This window comes from Cladophialophora immunda, assembly GCF_000835495.1.
Source record: "Cladophialophora immunda strain CBS 83496 unplaced genomic scaffold supercont1.4, whole genome shotgun sequence".
In the NCBI taxonomy this organism is placed as follows: domain Eukaryota; kingdom Fungi; phylum Ascomycota; class Eurotiomycetes; order Chaetothyriales; family Herpotrichiellaceae; genus Cladophialophora; species Cladophialophora immunda.
Window position 1 is genome coordinate 2,232,181 of NW_015622544.1, and position 16,248 is coordinate 2,248,428.

The 16,248-nt window shown below is 52.7% G+C and overlaps 7 protein-coding genes across 8 annotated transcripts; 3 read left to right on the plus strand and 4 right to left on the minus strand.

The window, feature by feature from the left end:
* Positions 1–448: 448 nt before the first annotated feature.
* On the minus strand, positions 449–1,847 carry PV07_07167 (uncharacterized protein; the record flags this gene model as incomplete). Its single annotated transcript, XM_016394227.1, has 2 exons — positions 449–1,144; positions 1,197–1,847. The coding sequence occupies 2 exons, from the start codon at positions 1,845–1,847 to the stop codon at positions 449–451; spliced, it is 1,347 nt and encodes a 448-aa protein (XP_016247646.1).
* A 506-nt stretch (positions 1,848–2,353) lies between these two features.
* Positions 2,354–4,662, plus strand: PV07_07168 (uncharacterized protein). The gene is made up of 2 exons (XM_016394228.1): positions 2,354–2,453; positions 2,502–4,662. The coding sequence occupies exon 2, from the start codon at positions 2,587–2,589 to the stop codon at positions 4,255–4,257; it is 1,671 nt and encodes a 556-aa protein (XP_016247647.1). The 5' UTR covers positions 2,354–2,453; positions 2,502–2,586; the 3' UTR covers positions 4,258–4,662.
* On the minus strand, positions 4,141–6,562 carry PV07_07169 (uncharacterized protein). Its single transcript, XM_016394229.1, has one exon. The coding sequence runs from the start codon at positions 6,522–6,524 to the stop codon at positions 4,566–4,568; it is 1,959 nt and encodes a 652-aa protein (XP_016247648.1). The 5' UTR covers positions 6,525–6,562; the 3' UTR covers positions 4,141–4,565.
* A 185-nt stretch (positions 6,563–6,747) lies between these two features.
* PV07_07170 (uncharacterized protein) lies at positions 6,748–9,566 on the plus strand. The gene is made up of 3 exons (XM_016394230.1): positions 6,748–7,610; positions 7,706–8,283; positions 8,342–9,566. Exons 1-3 carry the CDS (start codon positions 6,923–6,925, stop codon positions 9,146–9,148), a joined length of 2,073 nt encoding a protein of 690 aa, XP_016247649.1. The 5' UTR covers positions 6,748–6,922; the 3' UTR covers positions 9,149–9,566.
* Positions 9,567–10,987, minus strand: PV07_07171 (uncharacterized protein). The gene has a single exon (XM_016394231.1). It carries the CDS (start codon positions 10,816–10,818, stop codon positions 9,967–9,969), a length of 852 nt encoding a protein of 283 aa, XP_016247650.1. The 5' UTR covers positions 10,819–10,987; the 3' UTR covers positions 9,567–9,966.
* PV07_07172 lies at positions 10,976–13,035 on the minus strand. Of its 2 annotated transcripts, XM_016394232.1 has the most exons (4): positions 12,885–13,035; positions 12,649–12,827; positions 12,505–12,602; positions 10,976–12,182 (listed from the first exon to the last, which is right to left on the minus strand). In XM_016394232.1, exons 1-4 carry the CDS (start codon positions 12,941–12,943, stop codon positions 11,724–11,726), a joined length of 795 nt encoding a protein of 264 aa, XP_016247651.1. In that variant the 5' UTR covers positions 12,944–13,035; the 3' UTR covers positions 10,976–11,723. The 2 variants fall into 2 exon arrangements, with proteins under 2 accessions (XP_016247651.1, XP_016247652.1); XM_016394233.1 differs by having other exon boundaries at positions 10,976–12,602.
* A 156-nt stretch (positions 13,036–13,191) lies between these two features.
* PV07_07173 (centromere/microtubule-binding protein cbf5) lies at positions 13,192–15,829 on the plus strand. Its single transcript, XM_016394234.1, has 3 exons — positions 13,192–13,490; positions 13,543–14,558; positions 14,613–15,829. Exons 1-3 carry the CDS (start codon positions 13,388–13,390, stop codon positions 15,003–15,005), a joined length of 1,512 nt encoding a protein of 503 aa, XP_016247653.1. The 5' UTR covers positions 13,192–13,387; the 3' UTR covers positions 15,006–15,829.
* Positions 15,830–16,248: the final 419 nt, after the last annotated feature.

Below are 16,248 nucleotides of genomic sequence, written 5' to 3' on the forward strand. Positions count from 1 at the left end.
CTGGTTTGGGGGTTCGTGGCTTTGCGAAGTCCCCTCCAATCTTTGTGCTCTGTCTGACGGCGATTCGTCCAGCTTGGATTTGGGCATGTCTGTGGTCATGGCGGGTATAGAGGTGAACACTGATTCCGGCGGTCCCAGGAAAAAGGCAGTGGATCAACTCCGCGCTAATAGCAAGTTTTACTCAATGCATAAGTCAGAGGCACTCGCAGGGAGGCTGTGAAGATAGCAGATCTGTCATTGAAGCGTAGATGCATGTAGAAAACACGGTAGAGAGTGGGAGAGAAGAAGTCAGAATAAGACTCGGGCGGACGTGCGAAAAGAGCCGCATCGAGCGACCACCTGCGCGGGAAGTGCCCGTCACCATCACCAGCTGATGACCTTGGACTCAATCATCCTTGTTTCTCAGTTACATGGTCTAACACTGCTTTTGCTGCTGCTCTCTTATGAGCTATGCGAGCTGGTCAATCTCTTGAGCAAGCATCGTCTGCACTCCATTTGAAGTCGATTGCTCCGTCACGCTGTCAGTCTTTACCGATGCGCCTCGATCCAGCTTCTTCAGCACATCGTCTACAACTTCATACGCGTGTTTCTCTGCGTCGAAATCCAGAAGCCACGCTTCCCTCTTCAAGTGCAAAGACTTGACGTCCTTCCATATCTTGTCCCAGTCGGCCTTGTGCCACTGCTCGCGCGTCGTGATCCCAGTCTGCTGCGCTCGGTGGACACGCTCATATCGGATGGCTTCATATGCCCGGATGGCTCGAGGAACATTGTCCTTGCCGCTCTTCTCCAATGTGATAGCAAGAGTCACTCCGTCTTCCATTGATTGGCTTGCTCCTTGGATTGATGTTGGCAAAAACGGGTGTGCCGCATCACCGATCAGTGCAATCCGAGCCTTCGGCGAGATGAAGGTTGGCAATGGATCTCGAAAGACAAGCTTATAATCGACGAGGCGCTCTGGAGGAGTGGCGTCAACAATGTCATGGACTATTGGAGCCCAGCCTTGCAGGTTCCGCTTGACTTCCTCCTTGTCGCCCGGGAATTGCCAATCCTCATCAATGTCCGCATCATCCTTGTGCGTCAGGACCCAGCTGAACTCGGTACCGTTCTTTATTGATGCGGCCAGGAAATGCTTGTCTTCGCCGATCTGCAGCAAAAATCAGAGAGTGGTACATTGAGCAGGAGAGTACCATGCTTACCCAGCCAGAATGAGAATCGCCGTTGACCACCAAATGCTTCGTCCTTTCATTCTTGGCTAGATCGTCCGAGGGAAACCAAGATCGATACACCGCATATCCTGAGGCCTTGGGTCGGTCTTCAAAACCGAGCACAATCTTCCTTCCTGCTGACTTAACACCTTCGGCTGCAAACACACAGTCGGCCGCCAGCCTCTCGCCGTTCACAATCACACCCGCTTCTGTGTCCGTCTCGAAGTAATCCGTCACTTGTTGACCAAGTCGGATATCAATTCCTCTCGCTTTGGCGTGCTCGAAGACAACATTGTGGATCTCCCCCCTATGACCATTGATCCGTCTGCCCCATTGCTTCTCGACATCCCATATTTGCCTCGTAGCGAAGGTTCCTTTCCAATCATAAAAATCAAGACCTTCACTGTGATGGCTAATTGGTTCTAGCTCCTCGACCACACCTTCCCATCGTTCAAAGATATGACCAGAGTTTGATGAAAAGCTAATGATATCCCCTAGCGGTTTCAGTTCAGCGACTCTCTCAAGCAATATCACGGAATGGCCCTTTCGATCACATTCTATTGCCGCACATAGTCCGGCGAATCCAGCACCGACAATGATCACCTTGATGCCAGAGGCCGGTAACCTCGCGAAGCTGGACATCTTGTATAGGTCGCTTTCGTCACAATGCTCGTTGAAAATGCAGAAGGCAAGGCTAAACCGAGGAGGCTTTTCATGCGAGGCGATATAAAACCTTCCAGATCTCTTTCATGGAAATGGTTGTATGTTTTGGTCGCTTCAACACTCTCTCGGCCCCAGGCACCATCGACTGTTCCCATGGTCTTTCCCACGAGTGGGTTGCCCACCAGCACCGTCCACTATCCAAATCGAGAATCGATGCACGGCATGGAGAAGGAAAGCCTGAGACGGGGGTTTTCCGGCACCTGGTCAACACTCACAACTGCCGAAGATCTCGACCATAGTCGGGCTCTGGCGTACGATGGGCCTTCTCCGCACATGCGCTGCCGCCCCACGAAGAGCGGATCTTCGCTCCATGAAAAGCAGCCCAGTCAATGTGGCAGGTCCTTCTCCCGCCAATGATGAATGCGCCATTGACCTAAAGAAGAGGTTTGTTTAGTAGGTTGCTGCCAGATTCCAGAATCGGTGGAGGGGGATACAGCGGCAATGCTCCGGTAGCTCCCCAATTTTCCTGGATTCTCTCTTCTGTGTGCGTCCTCTGAATATTCGTGGAGGAATTGTTTCATAGCTGTGAGTCTTGCTCCTTCGTTGTTGTTGCTTCTCGCTGAGACCAATAAGCTGCCACGCTTCCACGATCAAGCGATTCTCCCTGGCAGCGTTTTGAAGCAAGAAATTGTTGCTGTGTCGAAAGACTCCATCAAAGATGAGCTGGTTGACTATCTTCTACGTCTGGTCCGGTGTGACAGGTCTGTTGTTCCTGGGAGTGCTTGGTGTCGTGATTCACGATGTCATTCTATGGAAACGAATGCCGCCAGGGCCTCAGCCTTTGCCATTCATCGGTAACAAATTGGACGTTCCAGCCAAGTACCCATGGATTCAGTTTCAGGAATGGTCGAGGAAATACGGGCCTATTTACACCTTGTGGTTCGGTCGGCGGCCGACTGTGATCATTTCTGATCCCAATGTGGCGGTGGATTTGCTCGAGAAGCGCTCCCACAAGTACAGCTCGCGCCCTCGTTTCGTTGCCATGGGGGAGATCTTCTGGGATATGAGCAGTATCCTCGTGCAACCATACGGAAAAGACTGGTCTGTACGTCGGAAAGCCCTGCACAGTGTGCTCACCCAGAAAGCGCTTCAGCACTATAAACCCGTCCAGGAAGCCGAAGCCGCACGTCTCTGTCATCAACTCCTCGAGCATCCAGAAGACTTGGACAATCTCCTGAACCGGTTCACGGCATCGATCGTGTTTACCATCGCCTATGGACACCGTATTGACAGTATGCAATCGCCGATCATCCGCCAACGGATGAAGATCATGCATTGGAATGCTGCCCTCAATGTCCCCGGTCGGTATCTTGTTGAGTCATTCCCCATTCTCAAGCATGTCCCCGATGCTTTGGCGCCTTGGAAGCGAGAAATCAAATCCTGGGGCAAGGAAGAAGAGCAAGCCAACGCCCAATTGCTCGACTACGTCCGCGAGGATATTGAAAATGCAAAGAGACCCGGTGCTCCGCCGCTTCCCAACAGTCTGGCCAAGCAGCTGCTGGAGAACCGCGCTGCAGATCCTTCTGCATTCGCCCTTCTGCGCGAAAGGGACTTCGCGAGTTTACCGGCCTCGGTATTTGGCGCAGGCGCAGACACCACGGCATCGACCCTGTCTTCCGCGATTCTGGCCATCATCAATAACCAAGAAGTCCTCGCGGCCGCGCACGCCGAGCTCGACGCGGTGATCGGCCAAGACCGCCTGCCGGGCTACACGGACGAAGCCTCACTTCCGTACATCAAAGCCATCTGCAAGGAAGCCCTTCGCTGGCGCCCCGTGGCCGTGCTGGGCGGCACACCGCACGCGAGCACGGAAGCAGACACCTACAACGGCTACTACATTCCCAAGGGCACCAACATCCTCGGCAACAGCTGGGCCATCAACCTCAACGAGCGATACTACCCGAACCCGGACCACTTCAACCCGCTGCGCTTCCTCGACGTCGACGACCCGGCCTCGCTGGGCTACCTGCCCAAGGAATACCTCGCGTCCACGCCCCTGGAACGCGGTAACCCCCACCCCTCGAAGCTGGGCCACTCGTCGTTCGGCTGGGGCCGCCGCATCTGCCCTGGCGCCGACCTGGCCTCGAACAACCTGTACATCGCCATGGCGCGCGTGCTGTGGTGCTTCGACATCCGCCCGACCAAGGGCTACGTGTACGACACGTACGACTACACGGACGGCTTCAACATCCGCCCCAACGGGTACAAGTGCGACATCACCATCCGGAGCGAGCGCCACATGCAAGTGCTGGAGAAGGACTACCAAGAGGCCCGGGATTATCTGATGCGGCATTTCCCCTTGTTCAAGGAGCACGAGATTGTGGTGTGAGAGGTGGTAAGTGAGTGAGTGGCACGAGGATAGAGAGTAGCTGTCTTTGAGGTCGGAGGGTGTTGGCTCCACTAGCGACGAGGCTGAGAATTGTAGATATTTTGCGCATCGACACACAATCAGGCAGGCGAGACTGATCTTTGTCGACGAGCGTATGTCGCTCGCAAGGGGAGAAGATCATGAACCTAGACGACTTGCACTTTTGGGCTTTCCAATAGATTCGCTTGCCGGAAAAAGACTGCCATCTGAAAAAGACGCCAATTAGATCACCTTCACGGCTCTCAAGCATCTCGTGAAGCAAGGCTAACTCAGCCCGCGTCCTGCATGCGTCGGATCCGCGCCTCAGCGGCCCTTGCCCTCCGTTCCCTCTCCAGCCTCATGCGCATTTCGGGGGTTAATCCGCGCACCTCTTCCTCTCGCTTCTCTGCGCCAGTCTTCTCCACTGCGGCTGCGAGCGTCTTGCCAGCTCCGGCTTTCCTTTCTATCCTGGTCAAGTTGCGCTTTTCCTCCTCCAGCCGGAGATGTTCTAGGCCAGCCTTTCTGCGCTGTGCCTCCGCCGCTTCAGAGGCCGCTTTTTCCTGTGCCGTCTTTGCATCAGCTTCTTCTTGCGAGAGTGGCGAGGGGACATGCGCTGCGGACCAGTCGAAGGTTTTTTCACCAAGTTGGTGACGAGCGATGCGGAAGGCGTCTCTCGTTTTGGCGTCGCCAGCGATTTCGTATGCTGTTTTGCCGTCGCCGTTCTTTACGGTCGGGTCAGCCTTCGTCTTGGTAAGGAGGGCCAATACTAATGCTGGTGAATTGGTCGACGCAGAAAGGTGGAGCGGAGTCGGGGCATGATGGTGGTCAGAAGGAGGGAAGAAGGTGAAATCCGGGGATAGTTCGTTCTTGGTCAAATAAAGTAAGACGCCAGGTGCCTTTGAACGTCGAATTAGGCCTTGTAGCTGAGAAGTATGAAACTGTGCCAGTTCCTCCTCCTTACTCAGCTTCTGGGCTTGAGGTTTCGGTTTCGACTCCTTCGCAGCAGCCTTCTCAAGTGATTGCTTCTCAGCCGCTGGTTCAACAAGCTTGCCGACCTTGAGTCTGGTCAGCTCTTGAAACGAACGTAAAAGCTCGGCCTGCGTCGCTCGCCGTGTGCTGAAAGGGAAGCCGCGTATCCTCTTGTCGTTGCTTCTTAAGACTTGGCCATCGTAAGGTCCGAACAAAGTCCTTCTATTGGTGCTTCCGGTAGCTCGAATAAACAGTAGTTCGGCGGAGTCGACCATCCCTTTCCATTCCGATAGCACTGCTCTAACGTCCGCTTCCAGGGCCATCTCGTTATACCTCCGGATGGATGAACCCGCAGAGTGGGCGTTTCCTTTCGCGTTGTCATTTGCGGATTGAGAGCCACCTTGTTTCCGTCTCGTGGTATATCGATGGAACGTCTTATGAGCCCTAACGATAGCGTGGCGCTCCTCAATCCCGCCGGGGCCTTTCCTCAACTCTGGCACCAGCGAGACGACCATGGCGGCAAAATGACCGCCCCCAATCATGCACAGGAAGAAATGGGGATCTTTACCACCAGCCTGTGATGAGTCTCCGTTCGTCCTCCCACTCTGTTTTGCCACTATCGGTTTGAGCTGCTTCTTTTGGAGAATTTCCACAAGAGAAGTGGATGCTTGTTCTTGCTCCTCGTTCGACAATATGGCTCGATAGACGCCTAATCCAACGTCGTTTCCGATCTTAGGGCTTGTTAACCATAGTAACGGAGCACTGCCGAACCCACGCTTTTTGGAGGCTTCCGTGTCATCGGTCGCAGCTGGATGAGATATCCTGGCCTGCCGCCGTAGCAGAGAAGTTAGTGTGCTGTCTCCGCCTTTTGCCTCCTCTTCATCTTCCTCATCTGAACCCTCCGAGTCTGACCCTGAGAGTGACTCGTCCAAGTCACCGATCATCTTCGTAAAAGTGGCTTCGTCAACTGGAGGGATTTGTTTTATGCTGAGTTTGATGTTGTAGCGGTGGAAATCCGACTTGACATGGAGTCGCTGGTCCTGGACACTGTCCAAGGTGACTCTGCAGAGCGCACATGATGTTGAATTTGCAACACCGTCTTCGCTGGGAGTATTCTCTCGATCGGCAGGTATACCTTCAGAGCGGGACTCTTGCGGCTGGGGCTGCGAGTGATCTCCTCCGGCAAGAGTTAGGGTTAACAGCAGTTCTGGCGGTAGGTCGTAGATGTATAGCGGCCGTCGCAAGAAAGGGTTTGTGTCAATTTGAGTCTTGTCAGCCATTCTTTGCGCCCGCAAGTGTCGTGGCCCTCAGGCTGTTTGTTTGTGGTATTTGGATGCCACTCCGCCGATGATTTCCCTTTGCCGGTGCCCTCAACGCAGCGCCCATGTACGTCATCAGCTGTGGATCATGTGATCTCGTGTCGACTGATTCTGGCCCCGACGCGTTTAGTGAATTGAAGCCTGAAGCTTTGCCTGTTTCTCACCTGCACATCTGCTCCACCATCGACCAACTGCCTGAAGAAAGGGAGCTGCTGCCTTTGCCCTCACACGCTTCTCTCGTCGATTCGGACTGCCCTGTCTCACTTCTTAAAATGTCTTAAATAAGAAAGGTCTGTCGCTTTCGCTCTTCTACCTCCGTGACATCTCGCAACCTCTCTTGATTCAGCGCCCAAGCCAAAATGGTTCGAATCAAGCCACCTCCTCAAGCTGCTAGCCCTTCTCTGGACGGCGTCATCATCAGCTTCGCTTCTTACTCTCTCAGCGCACACCCCGAGCTCTCGCACAAGACTGTTGCGCAACTGAAGACTGACATCGCCAACTGCGGTGGTTCTTACACTACCAAGCCGGATCAGTGTACCCACCTCATCACCACTCATGCTCAGTTTGAGAAGAAACTCAACCGTATAACCCAAGCCCAAAAGAATGTCGATACGCAAGTTGTCTCTTACGAGTGGCTCGCTGCGTCTTTGGCCTCAAGTGCGCCGGTTGACATCGACCAATATCTTCTTGAGAGCTCGCCCACCAACGATGATGGCATAGCGAATGGCAACGGTCTGTCACCGTCTCAAAAGGCGGCGACCAGGTCGTCAAAGCGCTCTCGCAAGGATGATGACGATGAGGATAACCCAATACCAACCAAGAAATCCAGGCCATCCAAAGCAGCCGGTGAACCTACCCCAGCCACAACCACCACTCCCATCAAAGTTCCAGTGGATCATTTTGTCCCTTCCGCTCCCAGCTTCACTGTTCATGTGGACGACAGCGGCGTGATATATGACGCCACCCTAAACAAGTCTGATGCAAAAGTGAACAACAACAAGTTCTATCGATTACAACTCTTGAGATCCACCAGTGGATTCTATACTTGTAAGTTCCCTGGATGTTCGCATCAGTATTGCCGGAGGTTCCCCCCCAAAATGCTGTATCGACAATACAGACCTCGGAGCCTAACAATATCACAGGGACACGCTGGGGTCGTGTTGGTGAAAGAGGTCAGAATAAGATGCTGGGTGACGGCTCCCTTGATGATGCTCTTTCGTATTTTGGGGTGAAATTTAAAGAGAAGGCTGGTCTCACTTGGGAGAATAGGGATGCACCGTCCAGAAAGGGCAAGTACGCATATCTCGAAATCAACTACGCAGATTCGGAGGACGAAGGTGAGAAAGGGGCCGCGCAAGTGACCCGGAAAGGTGACGGTCCCGTGAAAGAAAAGGTCTTCGCCGAGAGCAAACTCATGCCGCCGGTCCAGCGCCTGATGGAGCTGATCTTCAACCTGCAGTTTTTCAACAATACCATGGCCGACTTCGATTACGACGCCAGCAAAATGCCGCTTGGAAAACTCAGCAAGAAGACTCTCCTCAAGGGGTACGAAGTCCTCAAAGATCTGGCCTTGCTCATTGCCGACCCTTCTGTTGCCACCGGTTTGGGAGAACAACCAGGTCAAGCTGTCATGGACAGAAGCAATCAGTACTTCTCACTTGTGCCACACGTCGTTGGTCGTCGGTCTTTACCCGTTCTCAGGGATATGAATTCCATTAAGGTACTTGCGAATGAGTGCCGTCAGTCTCGTGCTCGTCTTAAAGCTAACTGTGATGCAGAGAGAAATTCAACTCCTGGAGACGTTGACAGATATGCAATTGGCCAACGAGATTATGAAATCCGCCGCAGTTGAGGAACACAAGTCTCTCCACATGCTGGATAGACAATACCAGGGACTCGGCATGAAAGAGATGATTCCTTTGGATCAAGACAGTCAAGAATTCTCCGAGATCTTCTGTTACCTGAACAAGTCAACTGGCAGCACCCATGGCGTCACATACGCAGTCCAGGATATCTTCCGTATTGAGCGCAGTGGTGAATCTGACCGACTCGAAGAGTCTCCGTATGCCAATCTCGGATCAAAGAGTGATCGCCGCTTACTCTGGCATGGGTCCCGCGTCAGCAACTTCGGTGGCATCCTCAGTCAAGGCTTGCGAATTGCACCACCCGAAGCCCCCGTATCAGGGTACATGTTTGGCAAAGGCGTGTATCTTGCGGATATGAGCTCCAAGAGTGCTAACTACTGTGCAACGTACAACAGTGCCGGGACTGGACTACTCCTTCTTTGTGAGGCTGAACTGGGCAAACCGTCTCTCAAACTTACAGATGCCGATTCCAATGCTGGTGATCGCGTCCAGAAGAGAGGCTGTATTTCCACCTGGGGTGTCGGTCAAACTGGGCCTTCGGTCTGGAAAGATGCTAGCTGCGTTCATCCGAGCTTGAAAGGGGTCAAAATGCCTGATGTCGTCAACCATCCGCCGGGTCCCACCAACGAGTCCAATGCATACCTTCTCTACAATGAATATATCGTTTACGATGTGGCTCAGATCAGACTCCGATACCTTGTACGAGTCAACATCAACTGAGGGTTCAATTCGACAACATTGGCGCCGGGTGAACGAAGGCGGAGACCGGCAACTTGGGACACGGGCGTCGATTTCACACTTGGCATGTTTCACTAGCTACGCGACAAGCGAGCAGTCGTGGTTTGCATAGCAGGAGGGCTCATTACCTTCTATTCATTCAGTGCTTCAACTACTTCAACATATTCCTCGGCATCCAACCATACACCATACACCATACATCAATGTATGGCGGAGGGCAAAAGGAAAGGAAAACAGGAGCTATTCGGGAGATTTCCTTCAGTTACAATCACCTCAGAGCATAGCTACGGAGTCATCAAGGTTTCACATGGCACATTGTACGAGGCAAGCTGATGAGTAGGGTCGAGACGGGCTTCCTAGGAATCTCATCGAACGAATGGATAATTCCAACTGATCATCTGGTTCATGTTCATGTTTACACGAACTTTTTTTCATCTTGTCTATGGACGTGCGCTAATTCTTCCTTGCCTCTCGGAATCTCTGAGGCATCTATCCCTTTTCTTCTTTCCCCCTGTTTCATCGCATCGCATTGCATTGCATTCAATTCATACATTTTCTCTTTTCTTCCCGTTCGTTGTTGCCCTGAAATTTTCGAAAAAGACCTCTGCCAGGACTCCATATTTGTTCAAATTCCGTTTCGACCTCCGAGCCATGCTTCTGGCATTCCAGAACCAATTGTTTTCCCCCTTCTTTTTCCCAGGGGCAGGGGACGACTGTACAAAGCTTCGAATGCCGTCCGCAGATGGGACCTCCATACAAATACATCGAACACTTAGGCGAGAACATATGGCTATATATGCTCAGAACGCCCTCTCGTCCAGGCCGGCCACCCACTTCTTGCGCACCACGCTGTCGCGGTACTTGTTGTCGCGCTTGGTCATCTTGGCGACGTCGTCGGCGTCGCCGCGCTTGCCGATGACGGAGTCGAGAACCTGCAAGGCGTCGTCGATGACCGCGCTAATGGGGTTGCCGTTGTTGTTGTTCGCGTTGTCGGTGGTGGCATCATTGTTGTTTTTGCCTCGTCCTTTGCCGTTGCCATTGCCATTACCGTTACCGTTACCGTTACCGTTTCCGGTCCCGGTGTCAGCTGATGAGGAAGAATTGGTTGAAGAGCTGTCGTCGATTGTGCTGTTACTTGCGGTTGCGTCGCTGGTGACGTTGGTTGAGGCTGCGGTATCATTCGTCGCCGCGGCCACAGCTTGGACGAGATCCGTGGAATTCCCGGCACAGGCACTGGCGATGGCGGACATGGAGGTGTTGCTCATGGCCACGGCCTCGGTGACGTTGGCCACGCCGGTCTGATTGACGGCAGCTTCCATGGCCGCAGCCATGCACGCAGCAGCGGCATCGGTTGTATTTTGGGTGCTTGTGGTGTTGGCACTGGCGGCAGCAGCGCCAGCACCACCACCATTATGTTTGTGGTCATTGTGTTTGCGTGGAAGGAGAGAGTCACGTCTCCACGCCAACTCCTCGCGGGTCGTCGTCACTGGTAGGACATAGCCAGAGACTGCAGGGGCAAAGAAGCCCGGGACAGAAAGAGCGGCGGTCAACGCCAACGACGGGAGGTTGTGCCTTGGGTCCAAGCCGGCGAGGACGCCAGGCAAGAGCAGAAAGGAGAAACTGAAAGTGAAAAGCATAAGGAACCGGCCCATTGTGTTGGTGTGAAAAGTGAAAGGACAACCTGTTTTCTCTAATAGAGCGAGAGATTCAGGGACAAGTGAACCAAAGGAAGGCAAGGCTATGTGAGCGAAATGAAGGCAAGTTGCAGCAGGACCTGCCTGCGGTGGTATCAAATGCAAAAAGAGAGGAAAGGGCACGGGATGTTGAGAGACTCAGGAGGATAGAAGGGGGAGAAGGCTTTCATATATATCGAAGGGTTGAAAAGAAAAGATTTTCCTTCTCCTTGCTTTTGCATGGTCACGATCCAGTCTTTGTGATGCGAATCCACAACGTGATACTCGAGAACCACAATTCTCTTGCATTCGCAGCAATGAGTCCGTGGACTGGTGACAGGGAAGCACGACCATCGTAGCGGCCGTGACTGAGCTTCGTTGAATGCACAGCCTCAAAATGCATGGTTTTTGTCGATCCAGAGGATCCCTCTGACGACTATGCGTGCGAGTTCACGCCTGTATCCAGTGCAAGCGAGAAGTCTGGCTCAAGCATTGCGTGGACAGTGTTTCCCCATATGCTTCGAGACGCATCTTGTCCTCGTCAAGCAAACTTTGGAGCATGTGATGTGGCAGGTCCATCTTGGCGGTAGCGAGTCACAATGGGCGCATCCAGAATGTGGAAGAGGATTGACCGGAAACACTGGAGCCGTGAGACGAGAAACGTATGAAACCCGTGGAGAAGACAAGGCTGTGGATTCCATGTGGATCGACCCCTGAGGTCCAACATGTTTCAGCTGCAAGTTGGTCTTGGCAGAGGAGTCCATCCTTGAGGACGACGATGGCATTGTTCTTCAGTATTGAACATGTCTGATTGGCGGGTATCTCATGTCTCATCAAATGCTGTTATACAGGTTGTTCACAATATATCGCTGAGCAAAGGACCCTCAGTCGCCTCCCAGCCGCCGGCCGGCGCCCCTACCACCCCAAGAGTTTGAAAAGCCACTAGTCCAACCGCGAGACTGCTGCTGGGGGACGCTCTGGCCGGGTCTGAAGCTCGTGCCATAGGCTTTGTGAGTGAATGCGCTTCGATCTGCGCCAAAATATCTCTTGATTGCTGCTGGAGTTTGTATGTAATTTCTGCCTCCCTGGAAGGTTGGGTACAGTCTTGTGAGAAAGTCGTAGAGGTGAGCGGCAAAGACGCCAGTGGCTTGTTGCAGGGCTGCCTGCGGCCCGCCCATTATCAGGGTCAACGTGAGCATAGCCCAAGGGAGCAGCTCGACTGGGATTTGGAGTATGATGAAATGTGCTTTCTTGCCCCTGTTATCCTGGGCAAAAGTGTAAATGAGGGCAAGAAGGAGGGCCTGGGTAAAGACGTGGCCACCGAGGACAAGCCCTCCAGATACCTTCTCCAAAGTCAGTAGACCGACATTACGACGGTGTGGAAGACCAGTTGTTGCAATGTGTTGTGATGTAGGAAGCCTAAACCGCCAAACGCAAATTGAATGTTCACGAACAGCTTTCTCAATGGAGCCACCACCATGCCTGTGCCGCATAAAGTCCTATTGACAGTTTTGCGAATGAAGGGAATTTTATGTGCCACAGGGGTAATCTCCCTCGTTTCCAGGAACCGCTTCAGCTAGAAATGGCTGGGCGGGCAGATATGCGAGGTGTTGGGGGTAAAAATGGGAATGTCTGGATGAAGAGAGAAAAAGCTGGAGGACTGACCAGGATGGCAGTTGCCACGAAAAGGACATAGGTGAAGAAGTCGCCCGGTTGTGCAAAGCGAGGAGAATTCAGTTCTAGGCCAGAGGCATATGTGTACACTGATAGAGTTAGACGTGGATCAGGGAGGAGAGGATGGTAACTCACTGAAGTACAGGTCGAAGACAAAGGAAAAGCCACCACCCGTCAAGAGGAAGGAGGAAAGTAGCCGCCAAAGCTCAGGAGGGAACTTGAATATCCAAGGTGTGTGATAGATGATCCGCATGCCAGATACCAGACCTGAATGGACCAGTGCAGATTCTGCAAACATTGCAGCTACAATCGTCCTTTGGCATTGTTAGACGTGTCGAGCTCGGGCAAGGAGATGCAAAGGATTCACCAACCGCGTGACCGGAGGCGTGCTCCAGAATCTGTCCATGATATCAACGCCGCCGCCGCTCATATTAGATCCTGGGTAAGATGGAATGAGGACAATCTCAAGGAAAGTCGCCAGACATGGGAAGAAAGAGGGTGATTATATATTATGTGGATTGGACAGAGTGTCGTAGTTGGAATGTTGCCTGAAAAGATTTCGAGGCTGTGATAGTGCCAAGCCTTGCTTGTGCCCTAGTCTATTTACGGACTAATGCGCTCTCCGCACCGACTCGCCGTTCAAGATTTTGCTCGACTCCATTTCTTTCGCTCTGTGATCGCAGAGAATAAAGATATTTTTTTCCAGTATTGCATTTCATACTCCCACATCGATATCTGCAGCATACAGAGAATACGTTTCCCGGGAGCTGCTCCCTCTGTGTCTTATTCAGCACTCTCCTAGGTCCTCGCGAGCTCTGTGCACACATTCTTGCGCGCTGCAAATCTCAGTCTGGGCGAACCCAGCTCCGCCAACATGGCCAAGGTCGCGGAGGCTGATTTCAGCATCAAACCAGAAAACATCACGCCCCAGATTCCGACGTCTGAGTGGCCTCTCCTGTTGAAGAACTATGACAAATGCAAGTCCCCAAAGTCAAGACCTCGGAGCTCCAACTAACATGAGAATTCTAGTATTGGTGCGGACCGGTCATTTCACGCCGATCCCTGTGGGCTGCACCCCATTGAAACGCGATCTCAAATCCTACATCTCGTCCGGCGTCATCAATCTCGACAAACCCTCTAACCCCTCTAGCCACGAAGTTGTCGCTTGGGTCAAGCGGATATTGCGGGTAGAGAAGACCGGCCACAGCGGCACACTTGACCCCAAAGTCACAGGATGCTTGATTGTTTGCATCGACCGAGCCACTAGATTGGTGAAATCGCAACAAGGTGCCGGAAAAGAATACGTCTGCGTCATCCGATTACACGATAAATTGCCTGGAGGAGAGGCGCAATTTGCTCGAGCGCTTGAAACGCTGACGGGTGCCCTGTTCCAACGACCTCCCCTCATCTCCGCGGTCAAGCGACAGCTCCGTATCCGAACTATCCACGAGAGCAAGCTGTACGAGTTCGACAATGACCGGCATCTGGGCGTTTTCTGGGTCAGTTGCGAAGCTGGAACTTACATCAGAACGCTCTGCGTACACCTGGGGTTGCTGCTAGGTGTCGGTGCGCACATGCAGGAACTGCGAAGAGTCAGGAGTGGAGCGATGGCCGAGAGCGATGGCATGGTCACGTTACACGACGTCCTCGACGCGCAATGGATGATGGACAACAACCGAGACGAGTCGTATCTGCGCAAAGTGATTTCCCCGCTCGAGAGTCTCTTGACCACATACAAGAGAATTGTTGTCAAGGATAGCGCGGTCAATGCTGTCTGTTACGGTGCCAAACTGATGATTCCTGGTCTCCTACGATTCGAGGCTGGTATCGAAGTCCACGAAGAGGTTGTTTTAATGACGACGAAGGGCGAAGCCATCGCTCTTGGTATTGCGCTGATGTCGACTGTTGAGCTGTCTACCTGTGACCATGGTGTTGTTGCCAAAGTCAAGAGATGCATCATGGAGAGAGACCTGTACCCGCGACGGTGGGGTATGGGACCTGTGGCGCTGGAGAAAAAGAAGATGAAGTCTGATGGAAAACTTGACGTATGGCCTTTCCCTCCCCTTCTCGACTGCTTTTATTCTAACCTATCACCACAGAAATATGGACGACCAAACGAAAACACTCCGGCGAAATGGAATGCTGAGTACACCGATTACGGTGCTTCCGCCAATACGGAAGGAACAAAATCCGCTCCTGTAGGGGAGACCACTTCCAAATCCGACGTCCTGTCTGCTCCACCTGTCGCGCCGAATGGTGACGCCGGCGGTCAAATGGATCTCGACGAGACTGCAGCAGAGCCTCCGACGACGAACGGCGAGTCTACCCTGAAGATGAAGAAAGAAGAAAAGGAGAAGAAGCGCAAGAGTAAACACGAGGGCGAGACGCCTGAGGAGAAAGCCGAGCGGAAACGGAGGAAAAAGGAAAAGAAGGAGAAAAAGGAGAAGAAAAGAGAGAGCGGAGTGAAGGAGGATAGTGATGACAGCGAGTGATTGAATTGTCCTCGTAAAAGGTGTATCGGCGAGACCAGACATTCCATGACGATTCGGATTGCGAACGCAACAAACTATGAACATCGACCTACTTGGAGGACCGGCCCATGGTCACTCGATCAAAAGCACTTTCTCCGGAGAAGCTGACTCGACTTCCACTCCTCACGCTACCTGCTCTCTGCGGGCGCAATCCGGGAGACGTTTCTCTGGAGCAGGGAGGAGGACACCTCAATGCCGCAATACCGATTCCTCTCTAGGAGACGGGAATGGCAAGCATAGAGGGTCTACAAAGACGCACCACAGTCCCACAGGGGCGTGATCCTCAAGCTCTTCCGGCGTGGGTGACGAACGGACTTTCGATCCTGGAAACTCGGTGTCCAGACTGTACATGAACGGGGTGATATCAAGTCGATGCATGTTTTGAAGTGGTTGGGGAGGCGGAGTGCTTGTTTGTCATGTGGACTGGCAAAGAGAAAAGAAAAGCAAATCGGGAACCATGCAATGGAGTTGTTTGATCTGAATGATACCGGACAATCTGGCTAGCTACTGTTTGGAGAGGTCGGTGAGGCTGAGGAGTATTCAATGTTTCTGTTGCGCTGGACAGGATTGGATCGCTGGATGGGCTGCTTCGACTTTGCATTGAGTATCTCTACCTCGTCAATACTTGGCTGCTTGGTTTGATTCCCCGTATTCTCCCTGGACTCTTGAGTTGAGCCTTGTCGTGTAGTCTCGTCTCTGATCGGAACATGTGTGCTCCACGCATATGTAGATGCTCTAGACAAGAAGTGAAGAGGAAGCTGTCTTTGGCTGACTACCTAACTACCTGACTACCCCGTAATTTGTGGGCTATAATGGCACCCACCGTACAGTGTTATCACAATATTAACATCCCTCTCTCGTCGTCTGGCGTCCACATCCAGTCCTCCCCTTCCGGGTTGCGATCTACTCTACTCTACTCTACTCTTGTCTTCTCTCCTCTACCCAATTCGGTCCTCATGTGAACCTGGGCACGGCGGACCTGCGTACGGTATCTAGGTATGGAGTTGACCGAGCCCTACCTCCCTAAGCTTTCTTTACCTCTCCCACTCTCCCGCTCTCTCTGTTAGTCGTCGTCCTCTTGAACATTCTCCCCCGCCTAGTCTAGCCTAGCCTACTTACCTCCAAGTACGTACCTACAGAGGAGGTATGTTAGACCTACCGCCGTCCTCGTATCTGGTCTTGGGTTTTCCCCCACGTAAATGCC

What these genes read in the sequence shown, in the direction of transcription:
- PV07_07168 (XM_016394228.1), top strand. Translation starts at nt 2,587, where the DNA reads ATGAGCTGGTTGACTATCTTCTACGTCTGGTCCGGTGTGACAGGTCTG.
- PV07_07169 (XM_016394229.1), bottom strand. Translation starts at nt 6,524, where the DNA reads ATGGCTGACAAGACTCAAATTGACACAAACCCTTTCTTGCGACGGCCG.
- PV07_07170 (XM_016394230.1), top strand. Translation starts at nt 6,923, where the DNA reads ATGGTTCGAATCAAGCCACCTCCTCAAGCTGCTAGCCCTTCTCTGGAC. An exon ending in CACCAGTGGATTCTATACTT is followed by an intron (nt 7,611 to 7,705) that starts GTAAGTTCCCTG and finishes ACAATATCACAG; the next exon opens with GGACACGCTGGGGTCGTGTT. An exon ending in GGGATATGAATTCCATTAAG is followed by an intron (nt 8,284 to 8,341) that starts GTACTTGCGAAT and finishes ACTGTGATGCAG; the next exon opens with AGAGAAATTCAACTCCTGGA.
- PV07_07171 (XM_016394231.1), bottom strand. Translation starts at nt 10,818, where the DNA reads ATGGGCCGGTTCCTTATGCTTTTCACTTTCAGTTTCTCCTTTCTGCTC.
- PV07_07172 (XM_016394232.1), bottom strand. Translation starts at nt 12,943, where the DNA reads ATGAGCGGCGGCGGCGTTGATATCATGGACAGATTCTGGAGCACGCCT. An exon ending in AGCACGCCTCCGGTCACGCG is followed by an intron (nt 12,828 to 12,884) that starts GTTGGTGAATCC and finishes ACAATGCCAAAG; the next exon opens with GACGATTGTAGCTGCAATGT. An exon ending in TGTCTTCGACCTGTACTTCA is followed by an intron (nt 12,603 to 12,648) that starts GTGAGTTACCAT and finishes TAACTCTATCAG; the next exon opens with TGTACACATATGCCTCTGGC.
- PV07_07173 (XM_016394234.1), top strand. Translation starts at nt 13,388, where the DNA reads ATGGCCAAGGTCGCGGAGGCTGATTTCAGCATCAAACCAGAAAACATC. An exon ending in GTTGAAGAACTATGACAAAT is followed by an intron (nt 13,491 to 13,542) that starts GCAAGTCCCCAA and finishes TGAGAATTCTAG; the next exon opens with TATTGGTGCGGACCGGTCAT. An exon ending in AGTCTGATGGAAAACTTGAC is followed by an intron (nt 14,559 to 14,612) that starts GTATGGCCTTTC and finishes CTATCACCACAG; the next exon opens with AAATATGGACGACCAAACGA.